Consider the following 22,812-nt stretch of genomic DNA (forward strand, 5'->3'; position numbering starts at 1 on the left):
ACACAGTAATTGGAGCAGAAAAGACTATAAATCTAATTACGAAATAGAACTGACTTCTAATGAACATCATAAAGCACCAGTGGAAAAATCTATGGCTTGTTGGACCCATTGATAGCTCCACACTTGACTGAAACTCACTACCAAAACCATGAATCTTTGCTTGTTAAGCTAAAACAATTCCCGAGCAACACTGTTTAATTGGCCCCGTACCTGTTCCAGCGCTGACATACCTGTAGCGCCAACACCACCACTTGAGCTACCGCTCCTGTGGCAGGAACTGTTCCGATCAGGTTTCGTGCAGGGATGAAAACGAGTAAAATTACAGTTAAATCAAACGTAGCTGCCTGGGAAAAAGTCATGGATTTTCTTTGCCTGTGGGGGGGAGGAGGAGTAACACTGAAAAAAACCCATGTATACCTTGCAATAATAAAAATATTTCATGGGATTAGTGCAAATAAGATATGTGAACTCCAGCATGGCTACCACAGCACAAAAAGCAGCAGCTGCAACAGGCAAAAAAAGTAAATACGTAGGTAGTGTCGCTGCCATGAAACGATGCTGCAGACAGACAAGCTACCATAACCTTGTTAACTTGGGAAATCAAGAGTTTAGGAAGGGGCAACAGAGACTACGCGAGGCCACAGGTTTACTTATGGCCAGGCCCAAACAAGAGAATTCTCACTGGGGAAGGGGATTTAGGAAAATACGTGATGCTAACAGATACAATGCATACTTCAGTGACTTTACGCTCCCAAACCTTCACCCTTTCATTCTAAAAAGGGCGACCAACCACACAGATATGAGAAGCGAAAGAATTCCATTTCTGAGCTTATTTTAAAGAGCATGCACTGGCAGCGCTAGGCAAGACAGACAAAAAGAAACCAGAAAAAAAAAAAAAAAGCAAGCAGCCGCGAATACATACTTTGTGGAATACCTTGGATGTGTATTACACATAGTGGCTGGCAATGTGACCGCATAAAGCCAATGCATTGTGAACAACAGCGTAACACTGTGCGACTGTACCCTGTAAACCTCAGCAAGCCACTACCTGAGCATTCAAAGTACACGCAGAGACAACACGCAGTGCCCAACACATACACTGGAGGCAAAGGGAAAAAAAAAAAAAGCAGTGGAAAAACAGAAGGGAAGAGAGACAGTAACAGGACACTCACGTTAATCTTGCAGAGAATCCACCGCAATTTTATCAGACACAATTTTTTGAAGTCCAAAGCTCCCTGCTTGCACACTACAGCTGGAGTTAGAGGCAGAAAAGAGCACTCCCGGGGGGGGGGGGGGACGCATCTCAGACAATATTACAACAACATCTGACAATCACAAGCCTCTGCTGTTTGCAGGAACATTGCTGCTTCTCAGCACAAGCAATTTTCCAGAAATTCCCCAATGTCCCCATACATGTCAAGCAGGAGAGGCTTTATTCTCATTCGACTATTTCCAATCAAATCACTCCTCCTCAAATAAATGTAAAATACCTTTCTATATCCCTCCAAAGAGACACGGGAAAGGTTAGTGTGCCCTACGCAAGGCAGGCAGAAACACACCGAGTAATCATCTTTTCTGTCTCTCTGGGATCAATATGAATAGTATCAAGCTGCCTGTAATGTATTTTGCAGCGATTTTACTGTACAGTGAGCCTACAGCAGCTCCTACTTGAGCAGAGCACTTCGGAGTGCTCCCTCTCCCGTATGCTCACTGCATTTTTTTTTTTTTTTTTTTTTTTTTTTTTTTTTTAAAGACGACTCACAACTCCACAACACTGATTTGTGAAGAAACAGTTATTTGGTTTTGTCTTACGAAGAATCGACACTTTTTCCCCTGCCCCATTCGCTCACCACATCGAAGGTGCAAGCCAGCTAACAGCTACATCTGCTACCCAAACGTTCCAGAGCCGATGCTAAACCTGTCCTCAGGTAAACGGCAGCTCAGTATGCGCTGCCTGTGCCAGGATCCTCACAAATCCACGGCCAACCTGACATTTTCAAGGTGGTTGTAATATTTCCTTTTAAGCCTCACAACCTGCCACACGTTAACACAAAACTAGCTGACCAAGCCCATCTGTAATACACTGCCTCCAGCTCTTCAACCTGCTAAACGATGTGCTGCGGTCACCCTAAACATCTTTTCTTAGCAGTATCCTAGGAAATTAGGGACATAAAGGCTAGAGAGGGTCCCTGACAGTCCAATTACTATTAACTTCACAGTGCTTTGTGGTCTGAATTGGACAGTAAAAAACATTCCAGCGTTGTCAGGTTCTCATACATGTGACACAAACATTCATCTTCCCCTACTACTAAGGTCAGGGAACCATCATCATCTGCCAATTCACATATAAATGATGAATTAAAAAAAAAGAAAGTTTTCAGCTGCAGGGGAAGGACAGAAGAGACTCGGGTTGTGCAACCCCTGCCTACACAATCAACACATTTTTAATTATTTCAAGGCATTTGTAACACCAAAAAAATCTGTGTAGCAGGACACAGCCATGGACCAGTCTACCCTGGAAACGACTAAAAACTTTTGCCACAAATTCTCCAAGACAAGAACTCTGCACAACGAACAAGAGCAATTTGGAGTTCCTGATGCCTGAAGAGCTGCTTGTACTTATTTCCACATCGGAGAAAAGCAAAGCAGCTCTCCTTACGGGCTTGGCTGAACTGAGTTAGTAGGAACATCTACTCAAGGAAAACAGCTTCTACCTCTAAGGGCAGGATTCTCTTTCAGTTTCTTCACCGGCTGTTTCATGATCAGCTTTCATTGCTTGATGCTGGTTCAGCAAGCCCTGACCTCGCTCGAGCATACTGGTCAGTAAATACCCACGCTGGCTGGCAGCGGGTACTTGCTGCATCAACCCCCTTTTCCTCAAACACCCAGGTGAATGATGTTCCTGCAAACCAGTCCATCCCCACTAGAAGCACCAAGACTGCCAGAGGACCCTTCAGTGTGAGTCTGCAGCAGGGAGACAGAAGAGCAGCAAGAAAAGCTGACTCTGGAGCCAAGGAGGGGAACTGGTACCCCAGAGCACACTGCAGGAATAACTGACGGGGCAGGGAACAAACGGCACACAGATGCTTTGCTCAGCTCTTCACGTCTTCCGCTGATACAGCCACATACTTGCAGGGCACATAGCTGAAAATGCGAGTGAATCCTTGAGCAAAGAGCGGTATTAGTGATTTGCCATCAACTGTTTGCTGGTAAAGTTCCTACTACAGAGCAAGCCCTTAATAACACAGCTATCTTCCCTGTAACCCAACTTTTAATAGCTCAATTTTTATATGATACAGTACAATTAAAAAACCCACAAGACAATCCACCACAGCTGACTCAGAACTCCGAATGTCAGCATACTCACCAAGGCTTCTGTGTTCAGTCTTCCATGAACTAAAAGCCCAGGTCTGACAGGAGAGACTGTGCATTACACACAGGCCCATCTGTTTTTTAAGAATACATACACTCCGTACATGAGACACAGCTGGCCTTTGTAACAGAGACTGGACATTATAAAAACAAAATTACAAGTATTAGGTTTAATTCTACACTTAATTCTCTGCTGGAATACAGAAGGGAAGGGAGACGAAGGCAGATTCCACCATCTGATTTGCAGTCTAATAAACTACTGAAATGCATTTGGAACGATTTCTTTGAAAAAATTCTTCATTTCTCTGAGGGTCAGAGATGGGCCAAACCATTACGATCAGCTCACGTGCAAATTCACCCACCCATTGCCACTGACGCTTTCACAACTGGGTGATAATACAGTGGTCACGTAACTCAAACTCTTGCTCTTCTGGGCAGAGAGTGTTGGACTTCACATGAAAATATTATGCAGCCAACAGTGGATTCAACTAACCCAACAGCACGTGTTTTATGAGGCAACTTCTGTTTCTACACCCCTAGATACAAACATTCTAAACCTTTATCCATGGTTGAGTAGAAACACAAACAGCACAGACCAAAGTGCTATACAGTTATGTCAACTATGACATTTTATACCTGTTTCAAAAAATTGGCTTATAAATGAGCCGGTTTATACATACAAACAAGTTCATTGTGCCCAGAAGTTTCCTAACATTCTTTTACTAAAAAGAAAAGAGCCAAAGATTGCCCTGATGCTCTTCATTGTTATAAAGCAGACTCTGAAGTATTAAGTGAACTACGTATGAGCAAAGAACTCCAACTGATGCAGAGTTTAAAACTAGGTTTACAATTTCCTATTTTATTGGCATGGATGTATTTCTAAACTTAAAAACCCTTCTGGCAAGTTATCTCAATTTCTTATGACAAAATTTCTCACAACACACAAATATTTACAACATATACATATTTTTTCAGTCTTTTACAACTGGTTCTTAAAAGACAAACAATTTATAGGTTACCACAGAACAAAAGCTGTGACTTAGTTGTTTTTAATTTCATAAAACTATCATAAGTTAAAGTGAATAGATTTTCTTTAAATTCCTTGTAGCATTTTACAAGTGCAACAGAAAAATATGAAGAACCAATTTAGGATAGCTGCAGTTCATTGGATAAATGTTGCCCATTGTAATCACATTATTTCACAGCAAATTCTTGAAAAAATAAGCACCAATCATTCTTGCAAAGAACAATTTTATCTAAAAGTATTGAAAAGTGTTAAATACAAGGTGTTTAATTTACATAAACAAGCAATAAATACACCATATCCAAACTTTTATTCTGCATACTGCTACCCTTGTACATATAATGTACTAAAAAGTCAGCAAATTGTCAACACCTTTTCTTTTTTTTTTTTTCTCTTTTTTTAAAGAAATCAATTTGACTTCCAACCAACGGTTTGCTACTATAACAAAGGCCACAAACAGTACGTCTGGGACAGCATACAGTGTTAAAACTGACAAACTCCAAGGGGGGAAAAAAACATCTAGCAAATAAATTGAAAAGCTGTAGATCATTGCTGGTGATATTAACATATACTAGAAAACCTTCATATGCTGCTACTATGATTTATTTTTTTTTTTAAATTGTTTAGTCAAATATCGTAAGAGCAAACTAATGCTCTTACTGATCAAAAATAATTATGTAGCCACACTGTATTCTCATTGTCCTGCATGGAAAGATTTGATGCAATTTCATAACTTTGCTTGAGCCTTTATTTTACAACAGAGCATTACCTCTAACTCAGAATTGCACATAAGAAGGCTATTAAAAAGTACAATAAAAATCTGCACAAATCAGACTTAAGAAGAGTCAGTATGCTGTACACTTTCTACAATATTATGTTGATAGGTGAATAAACAATTAAGAAGTGCTGCCACTAAGTTTTCAGAAAGTTCTTCAGTTGAGGAATAATCAAATGGAATTTTTGTTGGTTTTTTTTTTTGTTGTTGTTGTGGGGTTGGGTTTTTTTTTTAATTTTTTATTTTTTTTTAAAAATGACATCCAGGTCAGTTTAAGACCTATAAGCTTATGCATTGAGCCTTAAAGACTGATCTTCTCTCCTCCTGGAAGAAATATCAATATCTATTGAATCCTTGCCGACAATAAGCCTTAATCTCTTCGCTGGAGGAAGAGGAATAAAGTCATCAAATTCATCATCATAGTCATCTTCCTCTTCATCGTCCTCTTCTGATGAAGATTCATCTGCTGTTTCCTCTTCATAGTGACCATAATCATCTACTTCCATTCTTGACTCCAAAAGGGAGAGAGTTTCACTACAACACATACCATTTTCATGAAGGTCCTCAGGGTACGTCCCTCGGTTTTCTTCCTCTCGTTTTAGCTGTATTTTTAATTTTGTTGAACTATTGCCTGATCCTGAGTTAAACCCATTATTTAGCTTTGCTACATATAAATTATTATCTTTTTCATGGTCTTTACTTAATTTGATGCTTATTTTTGAAGAATTCATTCCATCACTTTCTTGGTCATTTGCCTTGCTACTGCTATCATGGCGTCTACGAAGAGTCAGTTTAGGAATCCCAGAGCTATTTTCAAGGATAAGTTGTGCATCATACCTCGTGATTCGTCTTTTCTTTTTACTTTTTGCAGTTCTAAAGCTGTCTTTTGCTTTAAAATTGTCAGATGTTACAACAGAGCAGCCACCAGACGCAGGGATACAGTCTTTATAGCCAACAGGTGTGTCCACCATGTTATTCCTCTCTCCGAGTTCTGAATGAGAACTAATCAAATCTGGTACTTCATCTTTCACAGGTGTATTGTGCGTAGTATCAGTTTCTTCTATTTTTGCAGATGGTTTCACAGGTTTTCCTTGTCGAGATTTCTTTTTTGACATGCCTGCATCATTTTTCTGGCACCTGATATCCCCTTTATGCGATGGTCCATGAGCCACGTCGGTTTCATTTATCACATGAGACTGCTGCTCTAAAATGTCCGATTGCGTTCCGGTCAAATTATTCTTATAGCTATCCAACCTATTTGGTTCAAGCTTTATGTCAGAGGTCTCCTTCAAATTCATTCTTGTTCTCATTGACCTCCTTGTTATATATGTGCAGGGTGGTATATCACCATGCTCATGAGCACCTTTCACAGAATTCAGTTTATGTTCTCTTGCTGCATGCCTTGTTAAGCATCCGCTGGAGACTGCAACTTTGACTGGTCCCTCCAATTCTTTATCCTTTTTAATGGGCAAGTTTTTATACAAAACTACTTTAGGCTCTTTGAGAACTAAATTTCCCATTTCGAGCTTTCTAGAAGCATTCTTTTGCTCTGGCCTTTTGCACTGATTTCTCAACTTTATCTTTGAAAGTAAAGGCTTTGCAGGCTTTTTCAGTCTCTTTGGTACCCTGGAATTATTTATATGAGTTAGTTTAGATGAGGTAGAATTTGATGATGCTGGAATTCTTGATATAGACTGTCTCGTTAATGTTCTATTTTTGCTGTTCTTTTTTACACCAATCGAAGATTTTCTGTTAGCTGCAAAAGAAAAAAAGTGGTTTTGTTATGACACTGCTTTATCCCGAGTTTCCCACTCCCAAATACTGTAGTTATTTATTTTAAACACTTCACCGAAATCTGTGAAACAGGCTGGAAAGTACGCAGTGAGGAGCGAGACTGCTTAACTTTCAACTCAGACATGAAAGGAATTGTCAAGTAAGTCAAAAGTACATCTAAATTCCAGGTATGCTTCCCTTACTACCCCCAACATACCGACTTTGTTTTTTACTTAATTTCTTCTGTCAATTTTTTAAAAAAATCCATCCCACATTACCCATAGTTTTTAGTGAGTATTATTCTAGCAAAATCTGAGGATCAGCATACTCTAGGTATTAACCCCAGATTTTTTTCCCTACAGAGGGAGGAAAAAAAAAACCAAAAAACCCTAACTACAGATTTCAGCTTCAGATATCCAGTTTTCTGTCACCTACTGTGGTAAGTAAAGGAGTTTTGTCTGCCCAAGCAAAGCTGCAACTCTAAAGCTTTGTAATTAGAGATCATAAGTGTTTTTCAGGAAATGGTTTGTTGGGGTTTTTTTGTTTTTTTGTTTTTTTTTTCTTTTTAAATATCACAGCAGCTAACAGGAGCCAGGTGGAACCACAATATTTTATGCGGCTCCAAACCTGTTTGCTAGTTAAGTCAAAGTTTAGGTTATTTTTATTTTGCCTAAATTAAGCGTGGCAGGGGTGTGTGTGCGCGCGTAAATAAATGACACTCTCTACTTCATGAGGAGAAGTCTTTCAAGAGCATCACAAACCAAAATCCCTTCCAATTTCTTTCGAGATTACTAACTGTGCACTTTCCCTTCAGAATGGGTACCTGAACTATCAATCCTGGATATGGTGAGGGAATAGCTGCCCAATTTAAAGGATCTCTAAAGGAAACGACTATTTGTTTAACAACCTGTACTGAGAGTATTTATTTAAAAACACCTTTCCTACAGAATGTAGGTAACTCAAACTACATAAGTTTTCTTTCCTAAACCATACTATTGCATATGATAGATCACTGTATTTTGAAATACATACATGATTGACAGAACTTTAACTGACATGCTTACATATATGAGACTATTTGCTTTTGATATAAATAAAAGAAAAAACAAAACAAGAACATACCCCTATTGTTCTGGAAACACTTACAGAAAAGCATGAATTTGCCATGTAAATTGCCTTCACATTCCTGAATAAATTACAGTTCTAAAGACCAGTATCTGAGATGCATCTCAGCACCAAGAGAGGAATTTCATCACAGTGAAAGTTTTTCACGTTTTTATGAAACCTTTAATCCTGCAGTCCAAGCTTTTCCCCTCACTTACTTGCATTAGATTTTTCCTGAGTGGTATCTGCATCAGTGTTAGAGCTGACGGACTGGCTGTCTGAATTTTTGCTGCTGTCACCCAACTTTTTAAGTCTGTTCAATCGTTTATCTGTTTCTCTCAGTCCATATTTACTATTAATCACAGGAGTAGGTGCTGGCAATCCCACTCTTGATTTAAAAGCACCAGTTCCACGTCTACAAAGAAAAAGAGAACAAGATGTATTAATAACTATTAATATAAACTTAGAACTTTGTTTCAGAGACAGCAGTTTGAATCCCAGGTATAGTTGGATAAACAATACCAATAGCCACTGAATTTATTAGCATTTTGTGGGCTGTTTTAATAAGGTATCTATATACTTACCTCTTTCTAGTAAGATGTGCAGAAAAACCTTCCATTTATTTCTTACAAGAAGAAAAATTGCAAGAGTAGGTTTCCCTTGCTTTGTGTCTATTTTAGTGTCGTTTCATAGTAAAATTTTACAAGTGAAAATGACATATGGTAGTTCAAAATACTACTTATATTAGCTTAGGTAATAACATAAATTTTTCATAATCACATCAGGCTAGTAAAAACTCCCAGCTTCAGCTACAATGCTTGTTACTGCATCAGCAAGAGTTTAAAAGTACAGAAAATGGAATAAAATTATCACATGTTCTGTGTTCCTTTGTAACTGAAAGACTCCAATATGTCTTTACCATGAAAATGGAACGGCTGAGCAAACCCAGAACTTCTTTTTTCTTTTTAAGTAATCACAGAAAAGGATGAAGATTAAGAATTCCTCTACTTGCACTTCAACCATTACTATAGTATTCCTTTGGTACTTTTTAATAATCCAGTATGCTTGCACTTCATTTACTGAAGACAACTTCAGTTTGCACTTCAGCGTGTTGTACTGAAAGATCTACAAAACTTAACCAAAAGTGCACCAAAAAGATCAGGCAGGATCTCAAGCTCCACAAGGTTAATTATTATGCAGACACAATCCTTGTTCTCAAATTAACTGATATTTGTTTGATAGGAACATTGTTTGACAGTATTATTTTGAATACTGCAAGTTACAGACATCTTAAGATACTGGACTGAATTTAGCACAAGCAACACCCAATTGAGGTCAGAAAGCAAGGGTGCTATGAACACCCACAACTGTCTTCTGACATGTTGTCTTTGGTGCCCAGTTGTCTCAGTCAGCCAGCATGAACAGCAGGCTCACCTAGAAAGAGTACATGCACATATGTAAAGATATGCAAATTTTCTTGGTGATGATTTTTGTAGGCTTAAAAAAAAATAATTGTACAGTGCCAACCTTCCCACAGCTCCCAAATGTACCTACTGATTCTTAGAAGTCTAGCAGTTTAACATCACTAACTAACACCCTTTACAGCATTGTCAAAATTGGGTCACTTATAGGTTATTTTTTGTGGTGTACAAAGAGACAGTTGCCTCAGCGTTAGTAAGGACTCATTTTTCCTTGCTCAACTCCCCTGAATTCAAATCTCTCATATTTGATTGCTGTAACACAGCCTTGTGACTGAAAAGCAGATTCCTAAAGTTAGAATTACCCAAACGTTAGCTTTAAAATATAACATATTCATGTATTTAAAATATAAAGATGACAAGTTATTGAAGATGTTCATACACAAAACACTGGTTTGTCCTAAAAGTGTTATCTGTATTACATTAACAATCAAAGAAACTTGAGCAAAAAGAAACATATCACTCCAAGTAACACGGAAAGAACAATCAGGGTGCCCATTTATTCAACACTAAACAGCTCCCAGGACTGAAGTACATTTTTACTAGCAGCTCTCTAGATATAAAGTCTGAGATCGTACCCTTCACTTGGAATGACCTACTAACATTGTATGAGCTTGGAGGTCCACATCAGAAGGTTTTCCCTTGAATTGCAAGAATTGTTAGTGACCAAACTAGCTAGTAAAAATAAAGGTAGGCTTATTAAACTACTTATGTGAAGGTGCATCAAGCTATTTCTCAAAAATATTTTGTCCTTTATAGGATTTTTCTCTCTACAGTTAAGTCAAACAGTAACAGAACTGTTATATGTTCTGTGTACTTCCTCTTAGAACTAGGTGAAGCTCTCACAAATGACGCTGAGCCTCCATGCTCACAGCAAGCAGAACTTTCAACATGGCGAAAACCAACTATGGAATTCTTTCAACTGATTTTGTGAAGAAACTAGGTTGGAATGGCACATGGGAAGAACAAATATAACAAGAACTTGGCTGCTACTGTGCAATGGACAGATATAAGCAAGTACTGTCCAAACCAGCAGATCTTTATGAATATACAAACCCACAAGTTCTAATAACATACGGTGAAAACTACTTTGCCAATTCCCAGCAGAAGAGAGCTTCAGGGCAACACAGAAAACATTAATGAAATTCGCTTTTTCTAGTACAAAAAAAACCCCAAAAGCTGGTGGTCAGTTGCTAATGGTCTTGTAGCAGCTACAACTGCTCTTCCTTCCAATTCTACTTTATTCAGTACAAATATTTTTAAGAATCTGCATTTCTTTTTTGTAATTCACATTTTGGGTTATCTACTAAACTGAGAATCAAAAGAACAACACAACGCAGGAGCTCTCAGGGAGGATGACCATTCAGTAACAACATTAAAGAAAAAAATCGTAACAAATACCTACAAAATAATTATGATGTGTCCAAAAGTCTGAGTATTCATAATTAAGAACTTGCAGTTTCACAAAATGCATCACGAATATGCCCAATTCCATGTGAAACTTATTTACATCAACCCATACCTTTCACAGGTGTAACATTCGCAGTATTCGTTATTTTCTCCAAAAAAACCATCTCCATAATAACAAGAGATTTCTTCTCCAGGTTCAATATCTCTTAGAGCTTTCACACATGCTGTATCTCTGCCCGTTGACACAAACTGGGGAAGGAGATGACAGGAAGGGGGAGAAGTTAATCATTAAGGTTGAACAGTCTCAATAAGAAAAAAAAAAAAAGCAAAAAGTTGGGGAGGAAAAGGTGTAGGGACAAAGAAAAAAAAAAGTGGGGTGCTTTATTTATTTAAATTTCTTGCTTACCTTACAGTTAGGTCTGCAATCTGAAAAAGGTCCAAAAGATAAAGTCAATTAACTGTTGATAAGACCTGAAACATGAATAGTTGTAGATATCTAAAGTAAGGATTCACTCTGACTTCAGTAACTGTAGAATCTCAACTAAATACTGGGAGTTATGTCAGTATTGCACGAAGCTATACATCAAAACATACCTATTTTCATATAGTTTGGTTTCTGAGCTCTTCCCTATGCTATCACAAATGTTCAATTTCCCTCCTCCTGAAGGTAATATAATTTATCTTAAATCCTACCTGCCATTCCTTCAGCATAACCTGTGCCAAAGGTTAAAGAAGGCATAACAAGTTCACAAACAATTCAAGGTAACCCACAATATGCCCCACTAATTTAGCTGCCAGTTCCAAAGTCGCTGTGAAGGAAAGAGGCATCACTTCCTAGAGCCTTCTGTGAGTCCCCTAGTTCACAGCCGCTCAGCTCTGGTCTGGGAAAATCCCGACAGGATTTTGTCCTACAGTAATCCAGTATGCCAGATTCAGACATTTTCTCTAAAGTTCTGTGTTGTTCAGCTCACATATAACACCACTTCTGAGTAGAACTGCTTATGTCCTTTAACATGCTTCCTAAACTTACTACTCACCATGATTGATAAACGCAGCAGGACCAAGCCACAGCTGTGCACAGTTTTTCCGTGTGGAATACATGACACTGAAATCATTTTCCCCATGTCTCAGCAGCATGTTTTCTTCCATTTCTGATAGCTCAGCAATACAGCCCACAAGTAATTCTATTTTATCATTTCGTTTCCTTTAGCATAAAAAAAGAGTAGCAGAAATAAGAATACGTATGCCAAAATGACAAAGTAATTTCACAGAAAGAAAAGCTGTCAATAACAGGAAGTGTTTTGTAAACCATTTCTCAGCCCTTATAAACCTCATGTTTTAATTCAGTCAGAGACAGGATATTAGGCTAAACAGACTTTTTCTCAGACAGGAAATAAACATTTTTATGCTACTATATAGAATCAATTACGCCAATTCTGACAGACATTACCACCATTGTTTCTACAATTTCCTGAGACTACAAGCAAGAAACTGCAGGAGTTGATTACTTCAGCTTCTGCAGTTGTTAAAACCAAAAGCGAGATTTTTTTTTTTTTTTTTTAATTTGTGCACACTCCCTCCCCATCAACACTTAAGAGATTTTGACTTCCTCCAGCTGCTCTTGTTTGCATTTCCTACACTTCTTCCTTTGGCCAGGAAAACACAGCATAGTGAAGATGTTTAGAACTCCATGGCTTCTTAAAAAATGCCCGGTATTGACTCAAAAAAAGCCAGAATTTATGTAAGATGCTTTCCTCTCTCACAAGTAGTTCTTCAGCATCAAGCTGGCCCTTGAAACAGACCACTTGGGGGGTGGGCCGAGGGAGGAGAATGACATAATGACCAACAAGAATCAACAAATCCACAATGCCTTCGTGTGCAGACAGACAATCTGCCATTGTACTCAACACTCAGCCTAGGAAGATGTGCACAATTTCCATTATCTTGCAAGGGCATTGTTTCCACTGCTCTTTAGAGTGTACATTTTAAACTTTGGCCAGATTACTCTGACACAGATGAATATGGAGATACTAAATATACGTGAGGGACACAAACCAGAAGCCTTTTACGTGCAAAATTCTCCTTTTATAGAGAGTGCAAAGAACACTCTCAGTTTTGAGTCCCAATAGTTTTCCAGATATTGGCAGGGTTAAGAAGCAGCCCTCCTGTCTTACTGTCTCTCAGGTCACTCAAGATTTTGAGCGTGGGAAGTTATTTCATTTCCAACACACCTAAGTACAAAGCTTCCACCCCAATCAGCCAAGGGGAGAATTCAAACGAAAAAAAAAACTAACCCAAAAAATACTGATTGTATCATGGCCTTGGAACTTCCAGCTACGGTCACGAAGAGCTAGAAACTGGCCTCAACCTTCTTAAAACTTACTCTCCCACACATTGTGGCCACAGTCCCACAGTAACAGCATGCTTACTTGGTACACTGCCAGCATCCTGTCTAGCCACTCAATCCTAGCCCACACATAATAGCATATCATCATCTCAGATGTGCTGTTATGAGTATGTACTGCCACGAAGCAAAATAAATATAAATTATGGGGGGGAGGGGAGAGGGAAGGGAGGAGAAAATTTATTTTAGAATCTGAATTAACCCAGGGATCTGCTGGTGCTGCCACGGACATGCTTATAATGAGACTCAAATGCACCAGAATGAGATGGGGAAAATACACTGGGCTTCTAACTTTGTGTTTCTAGGAGAAATTTATCTTGCAGAATCAAAATATGCAAATAACACCCTTCAGTTTCACAAAGGTGAAAAAATAATTTCCCCCACAATTATTTGTTGTATAACAAATCCAGCACACTGTGAGTCTTGACATGGTCGTGTTTCTCACAGGAGGCCAACAACTCACGATTAGCGGAAAATAATTATCTGACTGAAAACAAGATTAAAAAAAACTTGTATACTGAAAACTGTATGGCTATGCCCAAATACATAAAGGAATATCTTACAGATGCATGTGTTGTGAGTTAAGTACTTAGCAAAAGCAGACAACAAATTTAATTTTTAAGCAAAAATACAAACCTTTATATTTCACTGGCTGCAGTTTTAATTCTAAATCTTTTTTTTTTAATATCTTTTTTGGAATCTTTCAAAATAACTGACAGAAATAGAATGCAGCAAACTATATTTCTTACCATTCTTTTGTTGCAACAATTTTGGCTCCATTTTGCTCAGAAGAATACCGATTGCAAGGCAGTATCTCAAACCCACTGTCAGTTGCAAACATTCGTAAATAAATAAATACCTGGAATGAAAGAAAACAGTACTTTTCTGTTACAAGCAAAACAAAAGCAGTGAGGAACTTCATACAAAAATTATGAAGGTCAGTAAACTGCACAAAAAAAATCACACACACACAAAAAAAGATGCCTCAAATGCTACAGAAGTGGCCCCATCAATGAAAATGTATACTTTCTTCTTAAAGTCACTGAGTAGTTGCATTCAAGAGTTCTTCTCAGGTCTTTAAGAACCACTGAGACCTAACAATTTTCAGGATCCAATTTTATTCTTTACAGTTCTGAAAAAGGTATTACTCCTATGACAAAAATACTGAACTCGGGGATTGCTGGATCAATTATTTTTAGTTAAAGCGCTGTTGTATTACTCAAAAAAACGCTTTGGGGAAGATGAATTTGCTGCCTACCTTTTCTACACTACTAGATTTGATGCACTTTGAAGTAGGCCAAATTCCTTTTGGTTGTTATCTGAAAACAGTGGACTCGTTCCTGAAGGAGTTTTCTCCCCCTGCCCCAGTAAAGACTATGATTTCCCTGCAACTTTGAGAGACAATAACCTTTATAATATACACAAAATTGATTTGTTGTGTGGGAAGTGGAGGAAGACAATAACACTCCCACATAAAGCCCCTATACCCAAAAGAACAGAGGTATTTTGAGGTAGCAAGGCTTCTCTGTTTTCCTTTACTTTTCTTTGTCACACAATTTGAACTACAATAGCTCCAAGTAAAAAAACCAAAACAAACAAAAGAACCCCAACCACCAACACAAAACAAAGAAGGGGGAAAAGGGGAGAAAGCCCCTTCCAAAGAATTAAGGAAGTCATCGAAACTCTTTTCTCCCGGAAGCAGGTCTTCTCTCTTGTGCTTATGATTTAAGCCAACAGCAAAAGAGGCAAATGTGTTTTCCTTTCTACATGTTTATTAAATAAAAGGCAGTGGTAAGTTAATTCCAAAGAAAAAGTTGTGTTGGGGGGGAAAGCTAGCTGGGTTTTAAAAAACAAAGGAAGTTTCTGTTAAAAGCAATCAAACAATCAACATATAACAGAGCAGTGGATTAGTTTCCTTTACTATTGCTACATTCCTAAGAATTTTTTACATTTTCTTAGCCTTTCAACCATCTGAAAAAGCACATTAATTACAAATACACCTACATGTTCCTTGAACAACCTTTCCTGCATTTTGTTCTTGTTAAGAAAATAGTGCCGGGCCCAGTCACCTGACGTCAAGGACTTGAAGGCTTTTTCTAAGTGCTCATCTTTCTTGAAACGTTCAATCACCTCTTTTAGTTCTTCTTGCCTTCCTTTAATAGGTCGAAATCTGAAATAAAGAATACAGCTATTCCAGTCTCCACTGTTACTCAGACTCAATTCTTCCTCACAGTTACTTGCAGCACAGAGTTCTTTCACTAGCCATATAAATACTTAACTCCTAGCGTAAAGAAACAGAGTATTATGCACTCAAATCACAGGCCCTCATTTCCTGAGGTAATGGCAGAGGTAAGATAAAGCCAAGCATACTACTTGGAGCGTTAAAACCCTCCGTTCTGCTGAAAAGCACAATTTATTTATAAGACAAATCTCTGATAAGATTAACATTTCACTGTTTTCAACACCTCTCATTTGGAACAAAGCAGCTAAAGAACTCATATAATAAGAGTGTTACTGTCCTTACTTTCCTAATGAATTTACTATCATCAAAAGTGCATGTGCAAAAAAATCCAGCAAATAAAGTAGACGCTGTTAAATTTCCTACTTAACACTGGTATCAAGGGAGGTATGCACAGTTCTGGCTTTTATAGCTGGGTTGGGGGTGGGCATGTGATTTTAAACAGCCTCACATACTACATTAAATTTTTTTAACAGGGAATGAACAATTACACAGTGCAACTGAAAAGACTGAGCAAGAAATTTCAAAACAGAAAAAATGTGTAACTACCTTGAAGAGTTATTTCAAATCAACTTTTGCCCAAACCAAAGCCTTATTATACTGACAAATCCACTACATGGATTTATGTAGATGGCAAACTTAACATTTGCATTCATATAAAACACACCTCTTAATGACTACACAAGAAATATGTATCAATAGTAACACACAGCATATATCCTACATCTGTGGAAGACTGCAGTTCCACATAATTGCGATCATAAGAATTTTTTCCCCAAAATACTGGCTACAGGAAACAGGTAGCTGAAAATCATGGGTAGATAAAATATGAAAATAACCCCCTGTACATTAGCAGAGAATTCTGCATTCTTCCCAAAGCTTAAGAAAAACTATTCTTCATATATTCAACAGGAAAAAACTGGTTACAGACAGAACCTATATGACTGCAAGACGCAGGAGCTCCGTTTCTGAGTTGCAAAACCACCAAGAGAGTGCAGCACTTAATTAGAGATTATGTCAAATCTCTATAAATTGTCTTTGACTGAGCAAATACCTATATATGCTCTGCTTTGAGCTGGAGGTGGGGTGTATGTACTTTTAAGTGTATGACACACCCCAAGGGACTCTTCACAAATAAAAATTCTCTAGGGTCATGAGTCTTCTGCAGCTTCTTTTACAATTTACACCTTTTGCTTACACAGCGTACGACAAGCGTTAAAACAAGCTAACAGCTTTTTATTAAATGCATAAGACTAAGTCCTATTACTTATTGCTTGAGTTGTGTTACCATGCTCATTTTATTTCCTCTTACTTACCAAATGAAGCCTGTATTTGATGATGAAAGTAAACAAGGGGAAATAAATTCTTGCAGTTGGTGGAAGGAAACCTCATCAATGCCCTCACTGATACTCCGTTTTCTAAATTACCATATCACTTGGTTTATCCTCATCTTAGAATGTTGCAAGTAACTTCTTTTTGGATGACCAAATAAGATTTGCTTCTTCTATGCAATTTATATGAAGGAAACAAGATACCTTAACTTTTGCACATCCCAATTTTATTTCACCTTGTAAAACAGTAGTTTAATCTGAAATAACTAGTAATGATGAGGATTCAATTTCCTTCATTAGAAGTAACATGTTGTATTTATGCTCCTGATACATAAAGACCTAACTGCAGTATCACTTCCAGCAGCAGCACACATTATCAGCATTCCATGCTACTGCTTTTATGCACGTTCTCTGCATTCTCCATCTGAAAAACTTCCTTATAATATGACGACTAAGCAACTTTTTATATCTCTTTGAGTATGTCAAAAATTACCAGCATAAACCTATGAGCTTTCAGAGAAGGTGATACAGCAAGAAGTTGTGAGAGGACATTAGGCAAGTCTTCTTTTGGCTGGGATAACATCTAAGAAGATAACACGAGTCAGTCAAGAAAGAGATGCCCACTTAGAATTGTAGTACGTACCATGCCAAGAAGTTTCAAATCAAGTTCTTTATTAAAGAATATATTTATTCCATCTCCCCAAGAAGCCTAACAAGCTGCTGAGACCTCATCATGGAATAAAACTCCCTCCGGACTACAGATGACATGATTGTTATTATTTCTGTTCTGTAGCACAGCAAAGTCTCCCTCGACCTGCCAGTCAGATGCAAGAAGAATATCTCCCAGTTTTCCCCAAACCAAAAAGACTTCTCCCAGATTTGACAGTCATAACACACAGAGCTTACTCAGACATTACGGGAATTTAAAATTATATAGCCCGAACTGAACCTGACTAGTTTCAGAATAGGACTTGCTCTGATTTTCAGTTCCAATCAGGAACAGTTTTCCCAACTGTTCTGTTTCCTGAACTGTACTTACATCATGAGAAGTACAAAGCACATCGATATACACAAATATGACAAGACAACATTTTGTTTACATCTGCAAACATTACAGGAGGAAGAGACATGGGATTTACAGCTAAAATTGGTCTTCAGCTATGTCTATTCTTGCTGGGCTAAATGAATGATTGTCCTCTCCCTTACATTTTATGTTATATGTTGAAATGCACCATTTTTTTTAGCTAAGTGACCTGCAGGAGCAAAGATAGGTTGAAAAACCATCACATTCAAAATTGTATTGGGACCTGAGACAGGAAATGTATGCGCTGATAGGCGTAATCATACTGTTTATTATCAAGAAGCTTAGCCTAGGCTAGCTAAAGAAAGCAGCATCAGAAGTCAACCACCAGTGAGGAAAAGAAAGGCAAAAAAAAAAAAAAAGCAGGGTAGATGCTAAGCTTAAACAGCGGCACTCAAGATCTACAGAAGAGTCATCAACACCCTACATTTTCTAGCAATTAGAAGCACATCTTATAGCCCCAAAGCGATGTTCATATTTCAGGTCTTTTACAACATACCATTCTCAGAGGCTGACTAGCTGTCTGACTAGCTACCTTAGGTACTGCAGAACCTGTCCCCAACCCTTTAAAAGTCACCTGCATACCTCCATGGATCACATTCAGCAAGTGTTACTACCAGTTCTTGTCTCAAGCATTCCACACTGTTGGAGGAATTCCTTGAAATGTCTAGCAGAAACCCATGTAATATCATTCATAAGATGCAGAATAATTAGTGGATGCCCAACTCTTGAAAAGGCCAGAAAGAAGGCTGGAAGCAGGAAGGGGGCGTACAGATTGTAAAACCCCCAAAACATCAAAAGGTGAGATGAATGTTATGCTGTATGCCAGGCATCTGAAACAGGCACTGGGTTTTTCAAAGAACATGACTCTTGACACCCAATGGTTCAAAAAATTAATACTACAGACCTCCTGCAGCACCTCTATGAAAACGTTGTACTGATATTTTTTTACATGGTTACAAGACAGAGATAGTAAGAAAAGATAACCAGGAATCCAAAAAAGCAAGAAATGTCCACAAGCACATGGAAAGATGCTGGAAACCAACATCATGATGTACATACAGCACTTCACTTCAAGGGTTCCCAACAAAATGGAATAGAATGACACTTTACACCCTGAGCCTGAGCGAGTTGTTCACAGCTCAACAGCACATGTAAACTGCACTGAGAGCACACAAAGTTTATGAGCTAACTCAGAATACTACAACCTAGACTCCTCACAAAAGCTTCAGTGCTTTCACAGGTGAATCTCCATATATACCTTAGAAGATACCTTCTGATTTCAGACACTGAAGAAGCCAATATGCCAAGAAAGCCTAGAAGTCGAGTGTTCCTTCAGAATTTGAGGGCCTGCTGATAGACCCTTCACTTCTCCCAGGAGTATCGTGAAATAGCAGTTTATTCCTTAGTCTTTCACAGCACTAGCTATCAAAAAGCCAATCGATTTTGAGAAGCAACCTTAAATACTATCATTTTTGTGGGACAGAGCTTCCTCACTTACACGTGACATTAAAAAAAAAAAAATCTATGCATCTCCTGGAAGAGTCTACATGAGTGAGCACCACTACGAAGAGAGCCTGAAAAGACTCCACAGCTAAATGTATATATATAAACTGAGCCAAAGAAATTGGCTTTTAAGTGTCAGTAAAATAAGAGACTAGTTCAAAGAGGAGAAATAGATAGAAAGAGCACAAGAAAACCAACAAAACAAACCAGACAACCCAGCCTCTAAATAGAGCGTCAATTAAAATCAGAATTGTTTATCCAGACTTCTGGTTTGCTTCTATGAACAGTACCTTTATTAGATTCCATCATGGAAACCGAACAAGACCCTCTGGTGTTTAATTCTGCTCACAGGCACAGACCCCTTGAGCCACCCTACAAAGAGCTTCAGGGGTCAGATCACACAGATTGTGGAGTCTGCCACAAAACAGTCTGTTATTAAAAGTAAGCTAGGAATGAAAAACTCGGCTATCACAGTATCTTTAAAGAAATAATAATAGCTCTTCTTCCTGACAAGCTGCAGAATAGAAGCTTTTCACACTTCACTAGGAAATATTTATCTTTCCCTAGTCAACAAGATCCAAAAAAGCTACGGCTATTGCAATTTCAAAATCAGCTAGAAGATGATCTTATCCCAGTTAAGGGCAAACTGAGGTGGTCTCAATAAGGAAGACGTAGGAAAACGGCTTTCAGAAGCAAAGTTCTTTCTCTCTCTCAAGTTTCTCTTACCTCGGGAATACTTAAATCTTGAAACTCCAAGGTATAAAGCCAAAGGTCAGTGAGATGCTTGCCTATAAAGGAAGTTAAAGGAGAGTTTCTGGTAAGTTGAGAAGCACAGTACCTTGCTCAGTCTCAGTCACTGAGAGCAGTGAGTTTGAACAAAAAGGATAAACTGATCCTGCAAGAGATCCAGTACGGAGCTCCACATAGTGTACCAGTGCAAGCTAACGAGTTATACTTCTAAACCTATTTCTTAGCTTCTGACTAGGGAACATCAAGAAGGGTGAATTTATCAAAACATAGTATCCCATTAGCCTCTTAACAAGAGGCACTTTGTCTGAATGATATTTTTATGAATGATGTTTTTATTTAAGTGGATATGGAAAGACAGCAAGTTACCATTAATCTGGTACCAGAGATTCAGCATAAAAGCCAAAACTGCAAGGCTGTTAAGTGGAGACAATTTATTTAGTTAACATACGTTTTGGCTTCCCTCCATCCAACCCTGGAGTATGAGTATCTTAATTAAAAGCTAGTTATATAAAAATCAACTTGTTTTGTGTTTAATCTCCAGTGTTGCTATCTCAAAAAATACATTCTTTAAAGGCCAGAATTCAAAAGGACATTTCTAATAAAGAAAGTCATCCATATTACTTAAATTTCTTGAACTGAAACTATACACGCATTGGTGTGGTCAAAACTCCAATACAGCCTAGAATAGAAGTGAAGAATATTCTAACAGCCACGTAGTTTCATTCTCCTTAATACCGTTAGCAAATACTTTTTTAAAAATAAATGGGGGGGGAACACAAAAAACCCCCACAACCCCAACACTTTCCTTCATTCCTATTTTGACATTCCACATGGTAGATTCAATTTAGCAGTTAACACAACTACTGGATGGAAGCCACCCCATCTTTTGGAGATATAACACTTTTTATTGAAGTTAAAGGTGCAACTAGAAAAAACATGTAAGATTATGAAGTGGGGGGTGTTGGGGGGCGGGGGGCTGGTTTGGATTTTGGGGGGGGGGTTGGTTGTGATGAATTTTTTTTTTTTTAAAATCCAAAACACTCAGCAGCAGCAAAACAGTTAGTTCCAATGCAATCACTGTGTGCGACTACACACAGTGAAGGAAGACAACCAGGACCAAGCTGAACTCTACTGAATTAAGTTATCAGCAAAAATTAAGAAAATGAAGAAAGCAGATTTTACACGAAAGTCAAACAATCACGTTGGAAAGTACACCAACATTGAGGTCTTACGAATGTAAAAGCTTCATTTTGAAACAGGGTGTCACTACATAAAAGCTGTGTATCTAATCCAGTATCCCCATAGTGCCACAACACCGAACTCCACAGCCACAAAACCTTATTTAGCAGAAGCCACATGACTTGTTCTACCTCCAAACCCCATTCAAGATGAATACTGAGCCCTTTAATTGAGATGAGCTAAGGAGCGCAGAAGAGATTCAGCATGGACCCATGAATGCAAGCGATATAGAACCGCTTTGCCTTTTTTGTTGTTATTGCTCAATGGGGACCGAGTGACATACCCTGTTCAGTTCAGGAATGACCGACAACTTACACCAAGGCCAGCAACTGCTCTTAGTGCAGTGTGAGAGAAAGCAGCTTCCCGTACATCATCCCCAAACACTTCACGTTTGCTACAGAAAACATGGAAATTCTTAAAGCTTGGTCCTTTAGTCTCATGTTATCAGACAAAACCACCTGCACCACACACCAGTTTGTAACTTCACTGAAAGCAGCAACAGGGAGTTAGCAAACACCCCTAGATCCTCCTGAAACAGAATATAATGCATTTGACTTCCTAAATCACTTGCAAACTTAAAGAGACACTGTAACTGCTCTCAGTATTCCCTAGCGTGACGCCAGTACTTTAGGGAACCAGGAAAAAACAATGACTGGTAACAGCAGCAGTATTTAAATCTTAGACTCCTGATAATACTAACACGTTTCTATGCAAGACAGTAAAGGGCAGATTAGCCATTAAGGTATGCAACTTCAAGATTTAGTGCTCAAACTACAGAGAAGTAACTGAAAATAAGAGACAGTAAGATAAGCAAGAATTCACTTGGCTTTTTAGAAGTGTCAGTTTTAATCTCTAGTGTTAGACAACCTTCAGTCCAACAGCTTGTGAAATCAGGATAGTCTTTGTCACACACACAAGCTGATATAACAGGATTTGTACAAGAAGCAACAAAACCTCTTAGAACAGCTATACTGACAAGATAATACTTCCTAACATATCGGGGTATTTTTTTATTAACTGCTAACCTGACCTTTTGTCGAGATAAGAGCTACCAATTTGATGAAAGAATGACCAGAAGCTCTGAAAACCACCTGCTTTCTCTTGCAAATCCAAGAGGATGAAAAAAAAGTTACTTTTAAGTAAAGCCACTGAAGACATTTCCACAGCTATATTTAATGCTGTCCATCAAAAGCCTGGTGACAAGAAGATATTTCAGAGGAATACTGGGCAAACTCACTGGGGGATCCACCTGTAATCTTTTGAGAACTAGTTTTCAGCTCTTTCATACATTACTGACTTGACAGCTCACAGAGCTAATAGCCCAAT

At 38.3% G+C, this 22,812-nt stretch overlaps 1 protein-coding gene across 5 annotated transcripts in view; it reads right to left on the reverse strand.

Annotated features, from left to right (window-relative positions):
* Positions 1–3,566: 3,566 nt before the first annotated feature.
* The window catches only part of KMT5B (lysine methyltransferase 5B), a 31,580-nt gene continuing 12,334 nt past the window's right edge, over positions 3,567–22,812 (reverse strand). For 4 of the 5 annotated variants that reach the window (XM_063332035.1, XM_063332034.1, XM_063332036.1 and 1 more), the window contains exons 4-10: positions 15,345–15,510; positions 14,090–14,199; positions 11,974–12,140; positions 11,343–11,362; positions 11,049–11,185; positions 8,267–8,463; positions 3,570–6,927 (exon numbers count right to left, since the gene is read on the reverse strand). In XM_063332035.1, coding sequence (XP_063188105.1) covers positions 5,459–6,927; positions 8,267–8,463; positions 11,049–11,185; positions 11,343–11,362; positions 11,974–12,140; positions 14,090–14,199; positions 15,345–15,510 — 2,266 coding nt within the window. In that variant the 3' untranslated portion in view covers positions 3,570–5,458. Of the gene's footprint in view, positions 6,928–8,266; positions 8,464–11,048; positions 11,186–11,342; positions 11,363–11,973; positions 12,141–14,089; positions 14,200–15,344; positions 15,511–22,812 lie in introns of all 5 variants that reach the window. The other variant, XM_063332039.1, reaches the window with a different exon arrangement.

Source organism: Chroicocephalus ridibundus, chromosome 4, assembly GCF_963924245.1.
Source record: "Chroicocephalus ridibundus chromosome 4, bChrRid1.1, whole genome shotgun sequence".
NCBI classification, from domain to species: Eukaryota; Metazoa; Chordata; class Aves; order Charadriiformes; family Laridae; genus Chroicocephalus; species Chroicocephalus ridibundus.